Source organism: Callorhinus ursinus, unplaced genomic scaffold (genome assembly GCF_003265705.2).
Source record: "Callorhinus ursinus isolate GAN/ISIS: 27379988/994484 unplaced genomic scaffold, GSC_fseal_2.0 scaffold3, whole genome shotgun sequence".
NCBI classification, from domain to species: domain Eukaryota; kingdom Metazoa; phylum Chordata; class Mammalia; order Carnivora; family Otariidae; genus Callorhinus; species Callorhinus ursinus.
Window position 1 is genome coordinate 43,558,356 of NW_027397065.1, and position 16,679 is coordinate 43,575,034.

Sequence of the window (16,679 nt, forward strand, 5' to 3'; positions counted from 1 at the left end):
GCCCAGTTTAGGAATCAGGAAGTGGCTCTCACTTTCCTGCTCTGCCAAGAGCACAAAGCGTAATTCTTGCCTGTCTCCATCCATTCAACATGGGCATGTGTACTGTTCCGTCACTGACCCCATGAGCTTCCTAAATCAAGGGGCCAAGAAAGGCCAGCAGAAAGGGGACCTGGACTTCTGGCAGAGAATTTCCCCTAAGGAGTCCTTGGCAGATTTGGCTGCAGTCAGGGAGTTCCTTTGAGGGCAATGAAACAGTTCACCATGTGCTTATTAGAGGTTACAACCTGCTAAAAAATGATGGGGCACATTACCCAGAAACTTCCAGCTATTTTCTTTGCCAGCCATAAGCATATATAAAGAAAGGTCTGAAATAGTAGACCATTTCTCCCTCCCTCTCTCCTACCCCCATCCCCCACCTTCTTAACTCACTCTCTCACTTTCTGGACAGCTGATAGGAGCAGAAGTTGGGGAGGGTTTGTTCAAGTCCCCATTTTAACAGAAAGAATGAGGAAGAGAGAAATCCTACATCAAATAACAAACTAATCAGAGACGTTGTTGCTTTGGTAGTCACTCTAAAGAAAAAAACACTTTGGCGCAGGGGTGAGGGGTTGGGAATTGAATCTGAATAAATTTTAAAAAGCATCCCGATCCAACTCCGTGACAGCATTCAGTCCACCGTCCACATATCCCGCGGATTACTCGAGATAGGTGAGCTTGTTGAGGATAGTGACTAACACCGGCGGTCTTGAGACTAGCGTCTGAGCGAGAACTATTTCAGAAGCCAGACTACGGGCAGAGTCCGGATCTCCCTACTCCCTGGAGGACCCACAGAGCCTCGCTTGCCGAGGCCCAGGATTCACCCACCTCTCCGGCGTGGAGAAAAGTACCCTCCGCGATCTCCCGCCCCACCCTCGAGCACCCATTTTTCCACCCCACCACCCCCTCCTCAAAGCGAAGAGGTGGGCACCTGGGACGCGCGTCCTGCTTTTTCTGCCCGGACTCTCCCGTCTCCTCCACTTTTGCCCCCGACGTCCCAGAACAGCGGAGCAGGACGCAGCATCAGCCCTGGGAGGGCGCAGCCAGTGCACCGCGAGCGCGCTCAGGGCGTGGCGAGGATGCTAAATGGACCGCAACGACCAGGATGCAGACCCCAGCTCAAATCCCTGAGAAAAATATCGCCCTTCCCTTCCGTCTGTTCCCCTCTCCAGCCCGGCTCTGCCCAGCTCAGCCCAGCTCTTCCCCAGCATAGACGCCGGTGTTCAGCGATCCTTCGCTCGCCACTTTGCGAGGAACTTTGGCTAGCTCCCCTGCGCCACCCGGAGAGGGATGTTAATGAGGGAGCGTGGCCCAGCGCTGCGAGCCAGGAGGCTCCTTGAGCCGCGATTGGCTGCAGCGAGGCGGAAGGATGACGTTATGCAAATGAAGGGGCAGGCCTGTGAGGCGCGAGCTCCGCCTCCTCCCTTTGGGGTTAGTGTGCCTGTGTTTAGCTCTGGGGAGAGTCAAACTGGATTCCATAGGGAAAGCCTGCAAATCACTTCTATTTTAGCAAGGAGAAAACAGAATCTCCATCCAGCAGGGTCCACCCCTCTCTCTTTCTCCCTCTCCTCTCTCTCTTTCTCTCTCTCTCTCTGTCTTTCCCTCCCCCCCTTCCTCTTTCCCTCTCTCCCCCCCTTCCCCCCACCCCACTCTCCCTCTCTGGTGTATCTGTCTACGGCAACCAGCGTCCTCCTCATCTATACGCACTGAAAGGAAAGAAACATCTTTGGTTGGGAGAGAAGGAGGAAAAAAAAAAAAGAGAGAGAGAGGAAAAAACTTGCCTGGTTGTGGAAAATGACACTTGAAGTAGCAAAGCCGGCAGCGCGAGTTGAGTCTATTGTTTCTTAAATTGCCATCAGGGCTTTTTTTTTTTCTTCCTGCTTCTTCAAGTGAAGGGTACCTCTACAAAAGGAAACTCCAGCCCCTCCTGTCCTCCACCGGCCTGTGATCATTACAAAAAAAAAAAAAAAAAAAAAAAAAAAAAAAAAAAAAGCAAAAAAAAAGCACCCAAACCAAAAATTAACCAACCAAACAACCCCCAACAGCCAAGCATACATCTCTATTTTTTTATTTTGGTCTTTTCGTTGGATTTTCCCTTCTTTTTTTTTCCTCTCCTTTTTTTTCGGGTTATCGCTCAGTTTTGAGCGAAGGTTTACATTTTTTAAAAATTTGCTTTCCAGCCCGCCTTGATCTTCTAGCACGAGTTCATCGTCTCAAAAAAAAAAAAAAAATCTCTGGCTGGCGTTTTTCTTTCCTTTTTTTTTTTTTTTCAATATTTTCAAGGGGGAGGAGATTTTCCACAAGAAAAGGTTGTTTTCATGTTTGGGATTCAGGAAAGCATCCAACGGAGTGGAAGCAGCATGAAGGAAGAGCCGCTGGGCAGCGGCATGAACGCGGTGCGGACGTGGATGCAGGGCGCCGGGGTGCTGGACGCCAACACGGCGGCGCAGAGGTGGGTACCGCTCGGGGACCGCGGCCGGGGAGGCGAGCCGCAAGCAGAAGAGCCGGGAAGCGGTGGCGGCGGCCGCTGCGGGGCTGGGCCGCGCTCGAGAGTCCGCCGCTCCGCTCTGCTCGCCTCCGGGGCTCCGCGCTCCCCGGCCGCGCTGCCTTGGTCGCTTGCGGCCGGAGAGAGCCGGGAGCTGCTTGCGAAGAGCCCACGCTTTGCCGGCACTTTCCCCTGCTTCGCCTGTGACTGTTTTCATTTCGTTTTAAGCCAGAAGAGGCGTCTCACCAGCACGATGTTGGATATCTGTGTTTTTATGTGATTGCTCTTTCTTTCCCGGCTGGCTGCCTTCTCTTTCTTTTTCTTACTTTCCTTCCTTACTTTTCTTTTCTTTTTTCTTTCTTTTCTTTCTCACTTCTCTTTCCTTCCTTCCTTTCCTTCCTTTTTTCTTTCTTTCTTCCCTCCTTCCTAAACTTTTTTCCTTCTCTTCTTTTCCTCCCTTCCTCTTCTTTTCCTCCCTTCCTCTTCTTTCTTTCCTTCCTTCCTCCTCTTTCCTTCCTTTTTTCCTTTCTTCCTCCTTCTTTCCTTCCTTTCCTTTTCTCTTTTCCTTTCCGTCCTTCCTTCTCTTCCCTCTTTCCGTCCTCCCTTTCTTCATTCTTTCCTTCTCCTTCTTTCTTCACTCCTCCCTCCTCTCTTCACCTTCCCTTACCTCCTTTCTCTCTTCTTTTCTCTCTCCATATCTCCCCAGAACCTTCTGTTAATTCTCTGGTCTGGTTCTCCGTCCCCCTCTTTCTAGCTTTCAGTTTTTCTCAGTTCACCGGTAGAACAGCAACTCCCAACTTTAATTCTGACATCTCCTAAAAGTCTTCCCCACCCTCTGTCACCATGGTCCCTTACAGCCCCTCTCCCACTCAGTTCCTGAGATGCTGGACTGTGTGGCCTGGAGGCACTGCCCTTGGAGATTGACGTGCGGGAACTTTTCTGGGCGCTCTTATCACACTTTCCGGGGACTCCTGGTCCCAAGTGAGAAATGGTCTTTTTTTTTTCCAGACCACCAGCTGGGCTTGGGGGAGTAGGAGATCTGACGGCCCCTAGCCCTATCGGACTCCGAGAGGGCGGAAGGGGAAAAAGGAAGATGACTAATTACCTCATCCTCATCTTCTCCGGGCAGGGGACAAGTGCCTGCAACCCTGTTCCCATCCCCGCTGAGTACAAGGATGGGGGTGGTTAGTAGTGAGAGTGAATTGGGTAACTGGGTTGGGAAGCGAAAGAGTGTGTGTATGTGTGCGTGTGCGTGTGTGTGAGCGCGCCCTTGTGTTGGGCAGGTCGGGTTGTTAGTGGCCTCCCGGCGCCCCTGGCACCCGAGCCTCCAGTTCCCCCGCGGGCGCGCTCGGTCGGCGCCCCTGGTCCATAGGATTTCTGGAATTGAGTGTGAGGATTTCTGTGGAGCAGCGAAACTTTGTCAGGACTGGTCTTTTAAAAACACCCCCAGTTCCCTGTTCCACAGCGACCACCCCTGACAGCTCTGAGTCCCCCACCCTCAGATCCTTTTTTTCACTTGCTTTATTTGGGGAGGGGGCATGCGGTTTCCCGAGACCTAGCGTCCGCGCTTGGCGGGGGCACTTGAGGTTTCCTGGAGGATGGCTTCGGCTTCAAGAAGCTGAGCCTGTTCCCCATCCATCCTCACCTGCCCTCTAAGCTGAGGTGGGAGATTCGTGGGGGTGGCGGGGACCAGTTCCCATGCTCCCCTCCCTCCCAAGTTATAAACGACCAGCTGTATTCCGCGAACGCGGGTTCACCGCATCCACCTCCACTTTTCTTCCTTCCCACGCAGCGCGTGTCCGGTCGGAGTAAATGCTTGCGGGGTTTTATCTCCTGCGCAAAACCCAAACAAAACTTCCCGGGCTCTTCCGCGAGTTCGGGGGGCGCGCCCTGTGCTCAGCGGGAGGATTGGACACGCGAGAGCACGCATGTCCCGCCGCCGGGTGGGCCCGGGGCGCCGGAGGGGGAGTGTAGGGCGCCCACTGGGTGTCCTGGGGGGGTAGAGGAGGTTGATGTTTGAGGGTTCTCGCGTGTGTAAGGGGTGACAAAGGGTCGCGCGTCGGTGTCCCGCTTAGCCGTCTAACTCTGCGTCTTTGGCCACAGCGGGGTGGGTCTGGCCCGGGCTCACTTTGAGAAGCAGCCGCCTTCCAATCTGCGGAAATCCAACTTCTTCCACTTCGTCCTGGCCCTCTACGACAGACAGGGCCAGCCCGTGGAGATCGAGAGGACAGCCTTTGTGGGGTTCGTGGAGAAGGAAAAAGTAAGTGGGCGCAGCGCCGCTGCCCCTCGCCCCCGACCGGGGAGCAGGCCCAGCCGCTTCGCGAGGCGCGCTCCTCGGCGAGGGCAAAGCATCCATAACACACTCCTGAGCGGGGTCCCCCAAGCCACTTCCCGTCCTGGGCGAACCCGGGCTCCTCATCCTTGAGGTTCTGCTCCAAAAAAGTTCGCGTGGAGCCCCAGAGCTGGAGAGAGGCGAGCCCGGCTTCGCACTCCGGAGTCAAGGGCGACTGGGATGAACCCGCCCTCAACCGCGCGACCACGCGCGGCTCCTGCCTCTGCTGGCCCAGGCCCGAGCCCCCAGGCCCCGCGGAATTTTCTGGAAGGGAAGAGGGAGCATTAAGGGTCGGGAGGGCGGCAGAGGGATCACAGTTGGCCGCAATTTCTGCTGCTCCCGGGCCTGTCCGGTTTCCGGACGGGGGTCCCGTCTTCGGGAAAGTTGCCTCGAAGTCGGTCCACTCGCTCACGCCGACCTCTTTCCTGCGTCTCTTGTTGTGTCTTTGCGTCCTGCTGCAACCCAGGAAGCCAACAGCGAAAAGACCAATAACGGGATTCACTACCGGCTTCAGCTCCTCTACAGCAATGGTGAGGCTCCGATCGGGTCCGCGCCGGCGCCCCGGGGCCCTGGGTGAGGCAGGGTGCGCGGGAAGATGCAGGTGGACCAGAGCCCTGAGCACGCAGAGTCGTCCACCGTCCTCGGGGTAACCCGGCCTCTCCTAAGTTTCGCCTGAGGAGGTTTCACCTGAGGAGGCCCGGAGTAGCCGGAAGGCGGCCGTAGTGGGCTGGAGCACACCTGGGACCAGGTGTGGAGCCCCGGCCCTCGCAGGGCCACTTTCTTTCTTCCTCCCATTCCGAAGGCCTTTTTTCGTGGCTCAGCCCCCACTCCAGGCCCTAAGTCCTTCTGGCTCAGGGTGCTAGAGCGGTCGTGGCCTTGCTGGGTCCCAGAGAGCGCGCGGAGGGGTTCCCTCCGAGAAAAGGGAGAGAAGCCAGGTGGGGGTCCTGCCACATTCTCAGCTGCCGTGCTTGGGGACTGGCCCCTCTCTGGGCACTGGGGAGAGGGCGGGTGGTGGTGTCCTGTCTGTGCTTCTTCGGGACTGTAGGCATTGCATACGCCTTGGAGCCCCATTCTTTGTTTGTTTGTTTGTTTTGTTTTGCGGCAGATCCTCTCTCACTTACTTTTCCTTCGTTCCCCTATCCCCCTCCCTTCCTCCCCAGGGATAAGGACGGAGCAAGATTTCTACGTGCGCCTCATTGACTCCATGACAAAACAAGTAAGTTTCTTAATTTCGCGCCGCGGGGTGACTCTAGGGCCTCGAAATTTGGGGGAGTCAAGAAGCTGGCTACTCCTTAGCGCGGGGTCTGGGACTCGAACTCTCAACACCAGGGCGGACCTGAGACCTCACTCTCAGCGCAGCCTTCCCAGCGCGGGGACACACACTAGCGCCCACCGCGTGCGGAAGATGGCTCGAAGGCTCTTTCCTACCAAGGGAGACGCAGGCCTTGTGCATTAAGACTCCAGGGTGCTGAGTGGGGAGAGTAAGTGCTGAACTTCCTTTGACCCGGCCGAGGAAACCCAGGGGGCGCAAAAGGTGCCCAGGGACCGTGGCGTAGAGTGGGCTGAACTTGTGAAACCCGAACCCTCCGGGCCACTCCTGGGAGGTAGAGGGTAGGGAAGGGTGGGGGGTGGGGGGTGGAGGGCTAGGTATTTTACTCAGGAATGGAGAGATGAGCTGAGAGCGCAGATGACCCACTCCACAGATTTTTTTCAAAAGGAGGTGGTGGTGGTAGTATTAAGAGGGAGCGACAATTGTTAGAGGATATTTTGCAAAAATCCTCCTGCTTTTGCCTCCAAGTTTGGCAAGAAGCCAGGCAGCATGAGTGAGCTTGTGGTCTTAAAGGTACATGGACGGCATTTTCTACAACTCCCCAACACGCGGGTGTCAAGCAGCGTACATTAAGGTTGAGTTATGGTTTAAAAGATACAATTATGAGCCGAGTCAGAAAAGAGGCCTGACGTTTTAATGAGGCACAGGAGTCTTTTATTTTTTTTAATTTTAAGAAAAAGTTTAGTTTCAGAATTAAGTAGCTGTTTAGGTAGTTGGAACACTTAGTAACAAAAAAGAAGCCAGCTTTATTGGGTGGGGGAAAGAAATTAGAACAAAGAGCAAACTTATGCATTGTGTACTAACCACCAATTTAGTAAGAGGAATAAAACTTATTTGCTTGATTACAATTTTAAGATAGTTCCTTTAAAATAAGGAGGGTGATCGTCTTTCATAGATACTGACTTGGAAGTTTTCAAATTAGAGTATACATGAATATTTAAAAATTATTTTTAGATAAACATGGCTTAAATATGTTCTACAAAATGCACATTCATAAGTTGTTAGACGTTTTAAAATCTATTCAGTAAGAACCTTTCAATAATAGCTAATTTTGATTGTTAGTCTCATATTTCATTGTGAACCAAGTAGAAAACCTGAGGGTATGAAATGTAGTTTTAAAAATAATAAATAAATACCTACTGAAGTCTATTTCAAGTTATTTGCTTAAAATATTTGACTTTTTTGAAGATTTATTTCTTGGTTGATTGGTCAGAGTAAATTCACATTTATACTTTCAGTCTTGGTCTTATTTTCTTTATTACTCATTTTGATTATTACATAGGATAATTCCCTTTCATTTGGACACATTGTATTGTGTTAAAAAAATTTTTTCCCCTGCCATGCAGAAACACAAAAGCCTGATTTCAGTAACGTTTTTTTTATTATATCAAAACAAAAATATCTTAAGTGGAGTTTTGTTTAAAAAAAATTGTCTTTGATACCCTAGATATCTTTTCCTGCCATTCTCATCAGAGGAAAGAAAAGAGGGAAGGGGGAGGGCGAAAGTATGAACTATAATACATATTCCGTATGTATTTATTAGAAATTGCTTTTTAAAAGATAAAAATCCCCCACAAACCAGTCTGTAAGCCCTGTATACTTGTGCAACATTGGCCACTTAAATATTAAATTATGGGCAGCACTATGAAACAAACAATTTTGAGGAGTGCAAAATTAGGACATGTTTGAAGTGATTAACTGCTTCCAAAACTTTTAGACCCCTTAAACAAAAAGTGCCACCAAGAACTGATTTTCCCATTATGAAATGAACTGACTTTACACAGTCTCATATGGTGGAGGAATAATTTTGATTTTTATAAAGCAATACATTCAAATATCATTTACTAACAAGGTCATAGAGCTTAAGAACAACTACAGCTTATGGCATTCTTTGACTGCATGGTATTACAAATTCTATCAGTTGGGGGTGGGGGACTAGAACAAGATACAGTTTATTTTTAATAATAACAGGTATCAGAAAGTCATTTGCCATGATGTGACATCTTACTGAAAGTTAAAATTATAAATGTATGCAATTATATATTTTGGTAGGGAGTGACATGAAAAAGGTTTAAATAACTATCTGAATTTATTCCAAAAATATCAAGAGAAAGGGGTTTTTTTTTGAGGCATACCTATTTGTTTTCATAATTGTCTGTGTAGGTTTCACTTTGAAAGGCAAACCCTGCCCATTATCTGTTTGTTTGTTTGTTGATTATGTGCTGTAAGAGTTTGGGAAGTAGGTTAGCTTCTTGTAGACACAGTTAATACAATAGTCTTCAGAAAGCAGATCAGTGTGAAGAAGCATAACTTTTCCTGGCTGTGACATAATTATTATACTTTAGTCTTAATGAGTAAAACAATGGATTCTCATCTAGCTTGAAATTATTCTATGATAATTAACTACCAAGTCTGATTTAAAATTTCTTAAATGTTTTATTTTTGTTAAATATGCAGTGACCCTGTCAATCAGAAGTAAGACTTGACATAAGCTGACTGATTAAATGTTACAATTTTTTTCCCCTGTGAAATTCTTCCAGATAGACTCAGGATTTTGATATTTAGAGTACAGAATGGGATAATTCCAGTGATGTGATGCATTCTAATCACATCCTAAATTTTGGAGGGAATACCTAGTCACAGTGCAAGTGTCTTCTCTTAGCTGCTTGTTTGTAACATTTTTCATATCAGAGAAGCAGCTTTATGGGTGTGATGTCTTATCTTTGACTCAGAAATTGGGGTTAAAACTCACAGGGAATCATTTTTATAATTCAAAGAGTACCAAATCCAAAACTACTTGTGCACTCTACATTTTCATAGAATGTTCCTAACTTGGGTGGAGTTAGCAGCATTGAAATCAAACAGAAATGTACTCAATCAACCAAGATGTATTGATATGACACAGTATTTCACACCTTTTCAAAGTGTCTCATTACACTATTTTGGGTAATGACTCTTAATTTTGGACTGAACTAGGAAAGAGAAGTTTTATTACAAGTCAATGTGTAAGGATCTGAGCCCCCTTATCCCTATGCCTCTCTCATAAAACACAAAGGATATGATGATATTTAAAAAATTCGTCTACCAACTAGAAAATGAGAGGCTTGCTTTTGGGAAGGGTTGTTCAAAACCAAGTTTAGCTGGACTAAAAATAGGTTGTTTTTGTGTCATTGCTGTTTTTGGTATTCCATTAGTGAGCATGCAGAAAGGCCTGTAGGATCCAGAAGTTTATGGCTGTTACATTCAGAAACAACATCTACAGCCGATGCTCAAATGAACCCAGTGGGGGAGGTCTGATGTTTAATGTGCCTCATCTCAGACTTTCACGTAGTATTTGAAATATGATTACGTTATGTGATTGCTTTGGTGAGTTAACATTAAGTAGTTAAAAAAAAAAAAGCCTTTAACTTATCTTCCCTCCTACCATCTTGCTTTAAAAAAAGTGACATTTTTATAATTCAAAGAGTACAAAATTCCATAAAGTTATCAAAAACAAAATACTCCTGCCCGCAGACAGAAGCTCTTTTTTGGAAAGGGGAAAATAACAGTCACATAATCCTTGTCATGTATGGGTTTGAAGGCAGGTGATGTGGTAAGGGGACCCTAAAAAGGTCCTAGCATAGTGGGTGGGAAGGCCAAAGTGCAATGATCAGAACCCTGTCTTCTTTCTCTTACAGGCTAATCTTCTTTATATATTTATTTTGATATTCCCGGTGCTTTAAGTTATTGATGCAAGCACATTTCTTCCTATTGATTGTTTCATTATATCCTGCCACAGCCACGTAGATTTGATTAACAACCCTTTCAGTTCATGGTTCTTCATTGGTAGATAAACACATTTTTAGTATATCAGTAAGTTCCAGAGGAATTCACTGGGGCCAGCAGGGAGGTTCTTTCATACATTTGGAGAAACAAACAAACAAAAAAGGCAAGTTTATAGTCAGGAGCCACATTTCAGCAGCTTTCGCTCTCCTTTGGTAACATGTCAAAAATGCAGGTGATTTAAATTTCCTTGCACATAGAGGAATGAAGAAGTTTGGAATTTTTATGCATGATCAGGACCTGTGTTTGGGAAAATGTAAACTCATCACAGTGGAAAATGTGTTGTTTGGAGTCTGGGGGTGAAAACAAAGCTGATGGTTTTGGAGAGATTGCCGGAGCCAGATGGCCTAGTACTTCCCCAGTCTGGCGGTCCAACTGCTCCCTCCTGGATAATATACAGCCATTTGTTCAGGGATATTTACGCTAGAGCTGTTTCCATGTGAATGTTTGAACAGCATTAAAAACGAACATATTAGTAGTGATGCATTTATCGAACACATATGACTACACCAATAGTCTGTTCTTCTGTCTTGACTTATATTGCTGAGAGGAATGAAGGAGTGTTTGGATGTTGGTGAATTGTTTATATAGTTGTTGAGCAAGAATGATTTGGTCTCAGTGAATAATTAAAGCATGTAAGCATTTGGAATCAAACTAATGGAAATAATGATAGCACCTACCTTGAAGCTCTTTTGTGACAATTAAATGAATTCATACATGTAAGATGCTTAGAATAGTGCCTGGCACATATTAAGTGCTTAATAAATTAGCTGCTTTTATTATTATTTTATTATTATTATTATTATTATTGTTATTGTCATCATCATCCCATCGGGTTCACAAAGCCAGCTGTGTCTACTAATATAGATGTAAATGTAGTTATCATATGAGTGAAATATCTCTTACTACTGTTAGAAAAAGAAATATAATGTGGGATTGTTAGAGTGATTCAGTTTTTATCTTAGTGCTTGAATAATATAAGGGAATTTATTTCTTTGAGACATTAAAAATGTAGTCTAAAGCTAACTGCTTTCGATACACATTCTCTTTTTATTCAGGGCTGTGATGTAATTGAACAGCATACTGAATATGATATCATTCCTTTGCAACTTTCCTAATTCAGTTCTGAAAACAGGTCTTCTTAGCTGCTAAGCTGAAATTACATCTTTATAATTTGTTCACCAGTAGCCCAGCTGCTAACTGAAGCAAAATAATTTTTTATTTTATCCCACTATTAATGTTGGATTGCTGTTTGACACAATTGTTTATGAAATGTCAGATTTGTAGTATTTTCTTTGGCACAGGTTAATTTTTAACTAGGGCTCCTTCACCTACTGGAAATTTCTGGGATCACATAAACTAGCACTTTTTTTTTTAATGACAAGCAATATAACTTGATGACCGAATGCAATGATTAATATTCTAGTACATTGATATTGTAGGTGTTCATATTATTTTTTGATTCATTCCAATTCTTGGTAATTTGCTATCAAAGGCTTGTTGACAGTCTGTATTTAGAGGACATTTTACTTCTGGTTGAAGGAGGTACTTTGTACATTCATGAACTCATTCTTGAAGGTGATAAATTAGGTTTGGCCTTTATTTTGTACATAGAAAAAAGTAACATATTCTCAAGGTTACTGCTTTTACTTAAGTGGAATATTAGGAGTTTTTGTTAGTTATGGATAACCCATTTCTCTTTCCTTTCTCTTTCTTTCCCTTTTTTTCTTTTCTTTTCTTTTTCCTTCCCTCCCTCCTTCCCTCCCTCCCTCCCTCCCTCCCTCCCTTCCTTCCTTCCTTCTTTCCTTCCTTCCAATGATGATGAAAAGTTTCCTATTGTTTGGTTGTAAACCAAAAAAGACTTCTAATGAAAACATTTGTTCCTAAAACCCTTTTGGATTTTGAAGAAACAAAGTCAAAACTATTTTCCTTGCCCTCTTTATTTTGGCATAGAACACAAAGAGTTAAAACTATTAGAAGAGTAAACAAAGAAAAGCCATGCTCAATTCTCTGTATTTCCTTTGGCATCCTATTGAAGTGTGATCTTGGTGCGTGTTCACTGTGTATTTTTCGTTTTTTCTGTGTGGTCTCTATCCATAGTAAGTTTCAATTAACTTTTAAGACTCAGTGATATTTTAGAAAAGCAGGGATGAACCACATTTTACAAGATGCCATCTAAAACAGTGGCCATCGAGGCAGATTTTCTCTATTGATTGATTTATTCCTTTTCAAAGACCGGTATAGGTGGATTTATATTTGGGCATTTGAAATGGATGGCATTTTATTCTCTCACAGTTAAACTTCAGGTACTGCTGTTGCATAAGGATATGCAAGTTTAAGAATTCCTATTTTTTTCCTCATTTTTGTTAGTTATAAAAAATTATTCTGGAAAAAACATTCAATCTGAAAATTAATGGAGTGTTAAAAATACTTTGATATTTTCTTTCTGCTTATGAGGAGAGGACATTGAGGAAAGGGTGGCTAGTATATCAGGAAACTAAATCTGCTCCACATAGGTCAAGTTTTGACAACTTCTTTATCAGTTTCACCAGGTTTTTAAAGTTGAGATGAAGTTAGAGCTGTTTATTCTTTTAGCTTTCTTCCTGCACAAGTATTCCTGCCACCTTCAGGGATTTACTTGCCATTGGCAGAATTAAGGCCAATATTGTTTTCTGCTTGATATTGTATTTTTATTTCCTTGGAAAACCCAAACTTGCTTTGCCATCAATTCATTTATTTAATAATATATTTTATATGTTTTCTCTCCCCCTCCTGTCCATGTCTGTAATAGGCCTCTGGTCCTTACTCCTGATAAACACATTGATTTATTTAAACCACTGTTGTCTGTGTCGCTCTCATAGCAGACTACCTTCCTCACAGTAAGCAGACACATGATTTACTATGGAGGATGAAAATAAGCCTTCTTCTTGGTGTTCCATTGTCTGGGCCCTAAACCAGCTGTCTATTAAAATGGTTTCACTTAAAAGAGTCAATGCTGTTTATATGCGTCTGTGATCTCCCAGCTGATCCAGTCTCAGCGAGCTTTACTCACACCCCACAGAGGCACATATTTAAATTAGTAAGAAAAGCAGAAACTTCTAAGTTGCTATTAGAAGATCCCTTTCCTTTTAGGCTTAAAGTCTGGGTTTGCTGAACTGTGAACCCATCTTGACATATGTATGAAATGTAGACAGTAAAGAACTGATATGTGGCCATCAGTTATGTGTGTGTAAGCTGGAGGGAGACCTTGGTGACATTTTTAAAAAGTCTGTCTTATTGTGGACACTCTGTTTTAGAGATATTCAGCAAAATAAATTTATCATATTTTCCCAGTTTGGATCTCATTGGAATGTTGATTTCTTGGCCCATATCTTTTGTGTGATACTGTGTGTGTGTGTGTGTGTGTGTGTGTGTGTTAAGAAGGCTTTTCAGTAACAAATACTGCATAGGTGAGGTTGGAAGTAGATCTGCCTGTGACTGAGGTCCACTCTATAACTGATTCTGTTACACTGAGGTTCTAGCTTACTATACTTCCAGGATTTTAGTTCTACTTCATAGGAGAGTGAAAAGACTCCCTGTTTTTCTTGCTTTTGTTTCAGAAGTCATAGAAGTAGCCCTTCTCTCTCTGTGTTTATGTGCTAAAAAATACTGTTCTGTTGAGGCCTCAAAAAGAGGGACAGCAGAAACTTTATGCTTCCACTCCTTTCTGGAATTCTTAACTATTTCTGAGCAAATCCAAACTCATGCTTTTATTTTTCTATGCTTGATTTAGAGAAGGATTCTCCAATTTGACTGCTGCCAGAGTGAAGTGGCAGTTTGGCATTTGGTAGAGATGTATCACGGAGGCCCTGGGCCTTCCACAAAAGATGTTCAGTCACTAAAGATAAAAACATGGGATCCCTGGGCATCCCTGGATCATCTACTGTTTGGGGGAGTTGTGAGTATATCTGCATTGCGGCATGACTTTCACTGAATATCATCACAGATCCACTGATTTTGGTGGAACCAGCAGCCACAAGAAAAATAATATCATCTAGAAAGAATCAAAGTGAGAAGGTCTGATGTAACTGATACACATTCCTCTTAAAAAAAAACAACACAATTTTTTTTTTTTAGGGGAAGGAAAACCCTACCAATATCTGTGAATATATTTACCAAGTTACTTGTATTAGTTTAGCATGACAAAAAACTGAAGTTGAAACAGAGGTTATCAGTGATATTAAGAGAACATCCAAAACATGTAAAACATGTAGTGATAAATAGGATTTCACAAAAATGCATGCTTAGAATGTTTTAGCACCATATTTGAGACCTAATCAGTTATTTACAGTGTTTCTTTGATTTCAGCAGTGATTGCAATAAATAAAGCAGGCAGATATAATTTTCGGTTTTCAAAATATTTTCAATTTACTCAACACATTTTCTTGAATAAAGCAACTTCTTGGGTATTTGAAAAAGGTCTTTTAAGAATATAGGAAAGAATCATCAGTGTAGGCTAAAACTAGTGGATGAAAATTTTAGGGATAATATGATATTACTATAATGTAGATTCTCTCTCCATAAGATAGTTATGAATTACATAAAGTGAAGTAGTAACTTTACAGTGGGGAAATCGGGCTGATGATCTCTGGTGGATGGCAGGCAGCACCTTAACCAAATGGTCTGAGTTTACTGCCAGTAATGGACCTAGTTGACAGTGTGATTTGATACACTGAGAAGAACTCAGAATCACATCTGTGGTATTCCAGTCCTGAAATGTATAACTTTAATCTAAGTCTGAGGAAACATCAGACAATCCCAAACTGAGGATATTCTGCAAAAGAACTGGCTTGTATTCTTTAACAATGTTAATATCATGAACTACAGATTCAGAAATGTTCTGTATTAAAGGAGATATGACGACTGAATGCCATGATTGGTATTGGAGTTTTAAAATTTTTATTTATTTATTTATTATTTATTTATTTTGCTGTGAAGGACATTATTGGGTAATTGGTGAATTTCAATAAAGTCTGTAGATTAGATTATTATATTGTATAATCAGTGCTAATTTTCTAATTTGGATAATTGTCCTGTGGTTATGGGAGAGAATTCTTTGTTTTAAGGAAATATATGTTGAAGTATTTAGGGTATGTCGGCAATTTACTTATGAATGCTTCAGGAAAAAAATAGAAAAGAATAAGCAGATTTAGTAAAGTATAAACATTTGAGGAATCTTGTTAAAGAGTATCTTGTAATTCTTTGTATATTCTTGCAACTTTTCTGTAAGTCTAAAATTATGTCAAAATAAAACATTAAAAAATACAGGGTTATGGTAGCCTAACCATAAAAAAATGGTTTTGAGGGGCCAATGGTAGAGAAAGGTTTTCTCCTTATACCTTATATCATGTTTTTATTTGTTGCAACTTTTGTTCTATAATGGAATTAATTGTCATACCCAGAGCCTGCTCTAGGGTCTGTATACACTGTGTCGTAAGCTGTCTTGATCCTTTACAGGTTCTAAAAGTCCCAGGTTTATAAACAAAGCACATTAGAGCCAACTACAAGTTAGTTACTGCAGCATCTCTGTGTACTAAATAAGGATAGTCTCTGGTTAATTTAAATAGTTTTGTCGCCAAGAAATTGAGAGTTCTCTGAATGTGTGAAAGTAATTTTATTAATAATTTGAAGCTGTGTTTGTATTATGCAGTGATACAGTGTTAAGTTAGTTAAAATATATCCTGAGGTAGAGCATTGCTCTACCAATAGCTAGCTATGTTTTCCTTTGGCCCAGTATTAACGTGTAGATCTTCCAGGAAACTGCCATCTCAGGGAAACTTCAGGGTGATTTTAAGCAAAATGTTTGTATGCACATTACTGAAAACAGACAAAGACATATTGGCTGATGAGGTGGTTTGGAGTCCAAATTTTGGGAGTCAGATTTAATTCTTCTCAGTTTAGGGAGATAACTCTATGGCTTAAGCCCACACAGACGACGCGTATTACTGTTTGGGTGGGTGTACACCCTGGAGAGCACATGTTTTCAGCCTGTAGGCGGGAAGAAGGATTTTCCCTGATTGATGAATCATCTCAAAGAAGACACAGTGAACGGACTCATTAACCATACCCCCACTTGTTTTCTGCTACTCATCTCTAGAACACTAAATGTTGGGGCTGGAAGTAGTAAAATGAAGTGACAAATGCGTATTTAAAAGTCAGATCCACGTGCTTTTCTATATTTTAAATCACTAGCATCTGAATCTGCTAAACCTTCTGGGTTTTTCCTCCTCATTGATTAGATTCATCTTATTCTGAATGGAAAGGAGAATTATGGTTGTCTTGACAACACAAGTTCATCTCACACACTGATCCGAAGCTGTGCATGATAATAATGTGGTTGACGGGACAGAGAGGAACATATACCCTCTACTTGATTTGGGTTGATCCTTAACAACATATCCTGAAGCAGTCAGCTCAGTGAGGCTTTGGGCTCCTGAAAGCTTATTGGCCCTCAGCAATATTGAAGTGGTCAAGTACTCAATTGCAATAGTTTGTTCTCTGGTACTTGGTTCCATTTTTAGCTCAAATCATGCCTTTGTTTACAGGCCATAGTGTATGAAGGCCAAGACAAGAACCCAGAAATGTGCCGAGTCTTGCTCACACACGAGATCATGTGCAGGTAAGAAATACCTTGT

General features: G+C 43.2%; 1 protein-coding gene and 1 long non-coding RNA gene across 5 annotated transcripts in view; one reads left to right on the forward strand and one right to left on the reverse strand.

Annotated features, from left to right (window-relative positions):
- LOC112819726 (uncharacterized) overlaps positions 1-2,201 on the reverse strand; it is a 6,357-nt gene extending 4,156 nt beyond the window's left edge. The window contains exon 1 of the long non-coding RNA XR_003206958.2: positions 968-2,201. This is a non-coding gene — a long non-coding RNA (uncharacterized lncRNA). The remainder of the gene's footprint in view (positions 1-967) is intronic.
- Positions 2,202-2,210: 9 nt separating this feature from the next.
- EBF1 (EBF transcription factor 1) overlaps positions 2,211-16,679 on the forward strand; it is a 393,384-nt gene continuing 378,915 nt past the window's right edge. For all 4 annotated transcript variants that reach the window (XM_025867126.2, XM_025867125.2, XM_073890484.1 and 1 more), the window contains exons 1-5: positions 2,211-2,488; positions 4,625-4,781; positions 5,320-5,383; positions 6,014-6,069; positions 16,590-16,663. In XM_025867126.2, the coding sequence (XP_025722911.1) occupies positions 2,355-2,488; positions 4,625-4,781; positions 5,320-5,383; positions 6,014-6,069; positions 16,590-16,663 (485 nt within the window). In that variant the 5' untranslated portion in view covers positions 2,211-2,354. The remainder of the gene's footprint in view (positions 2,489-4,624; positions 4,782-5,319; positions 5,384-6,013; positions 6,070-16,589; positions 16,664-16,679) is intronic.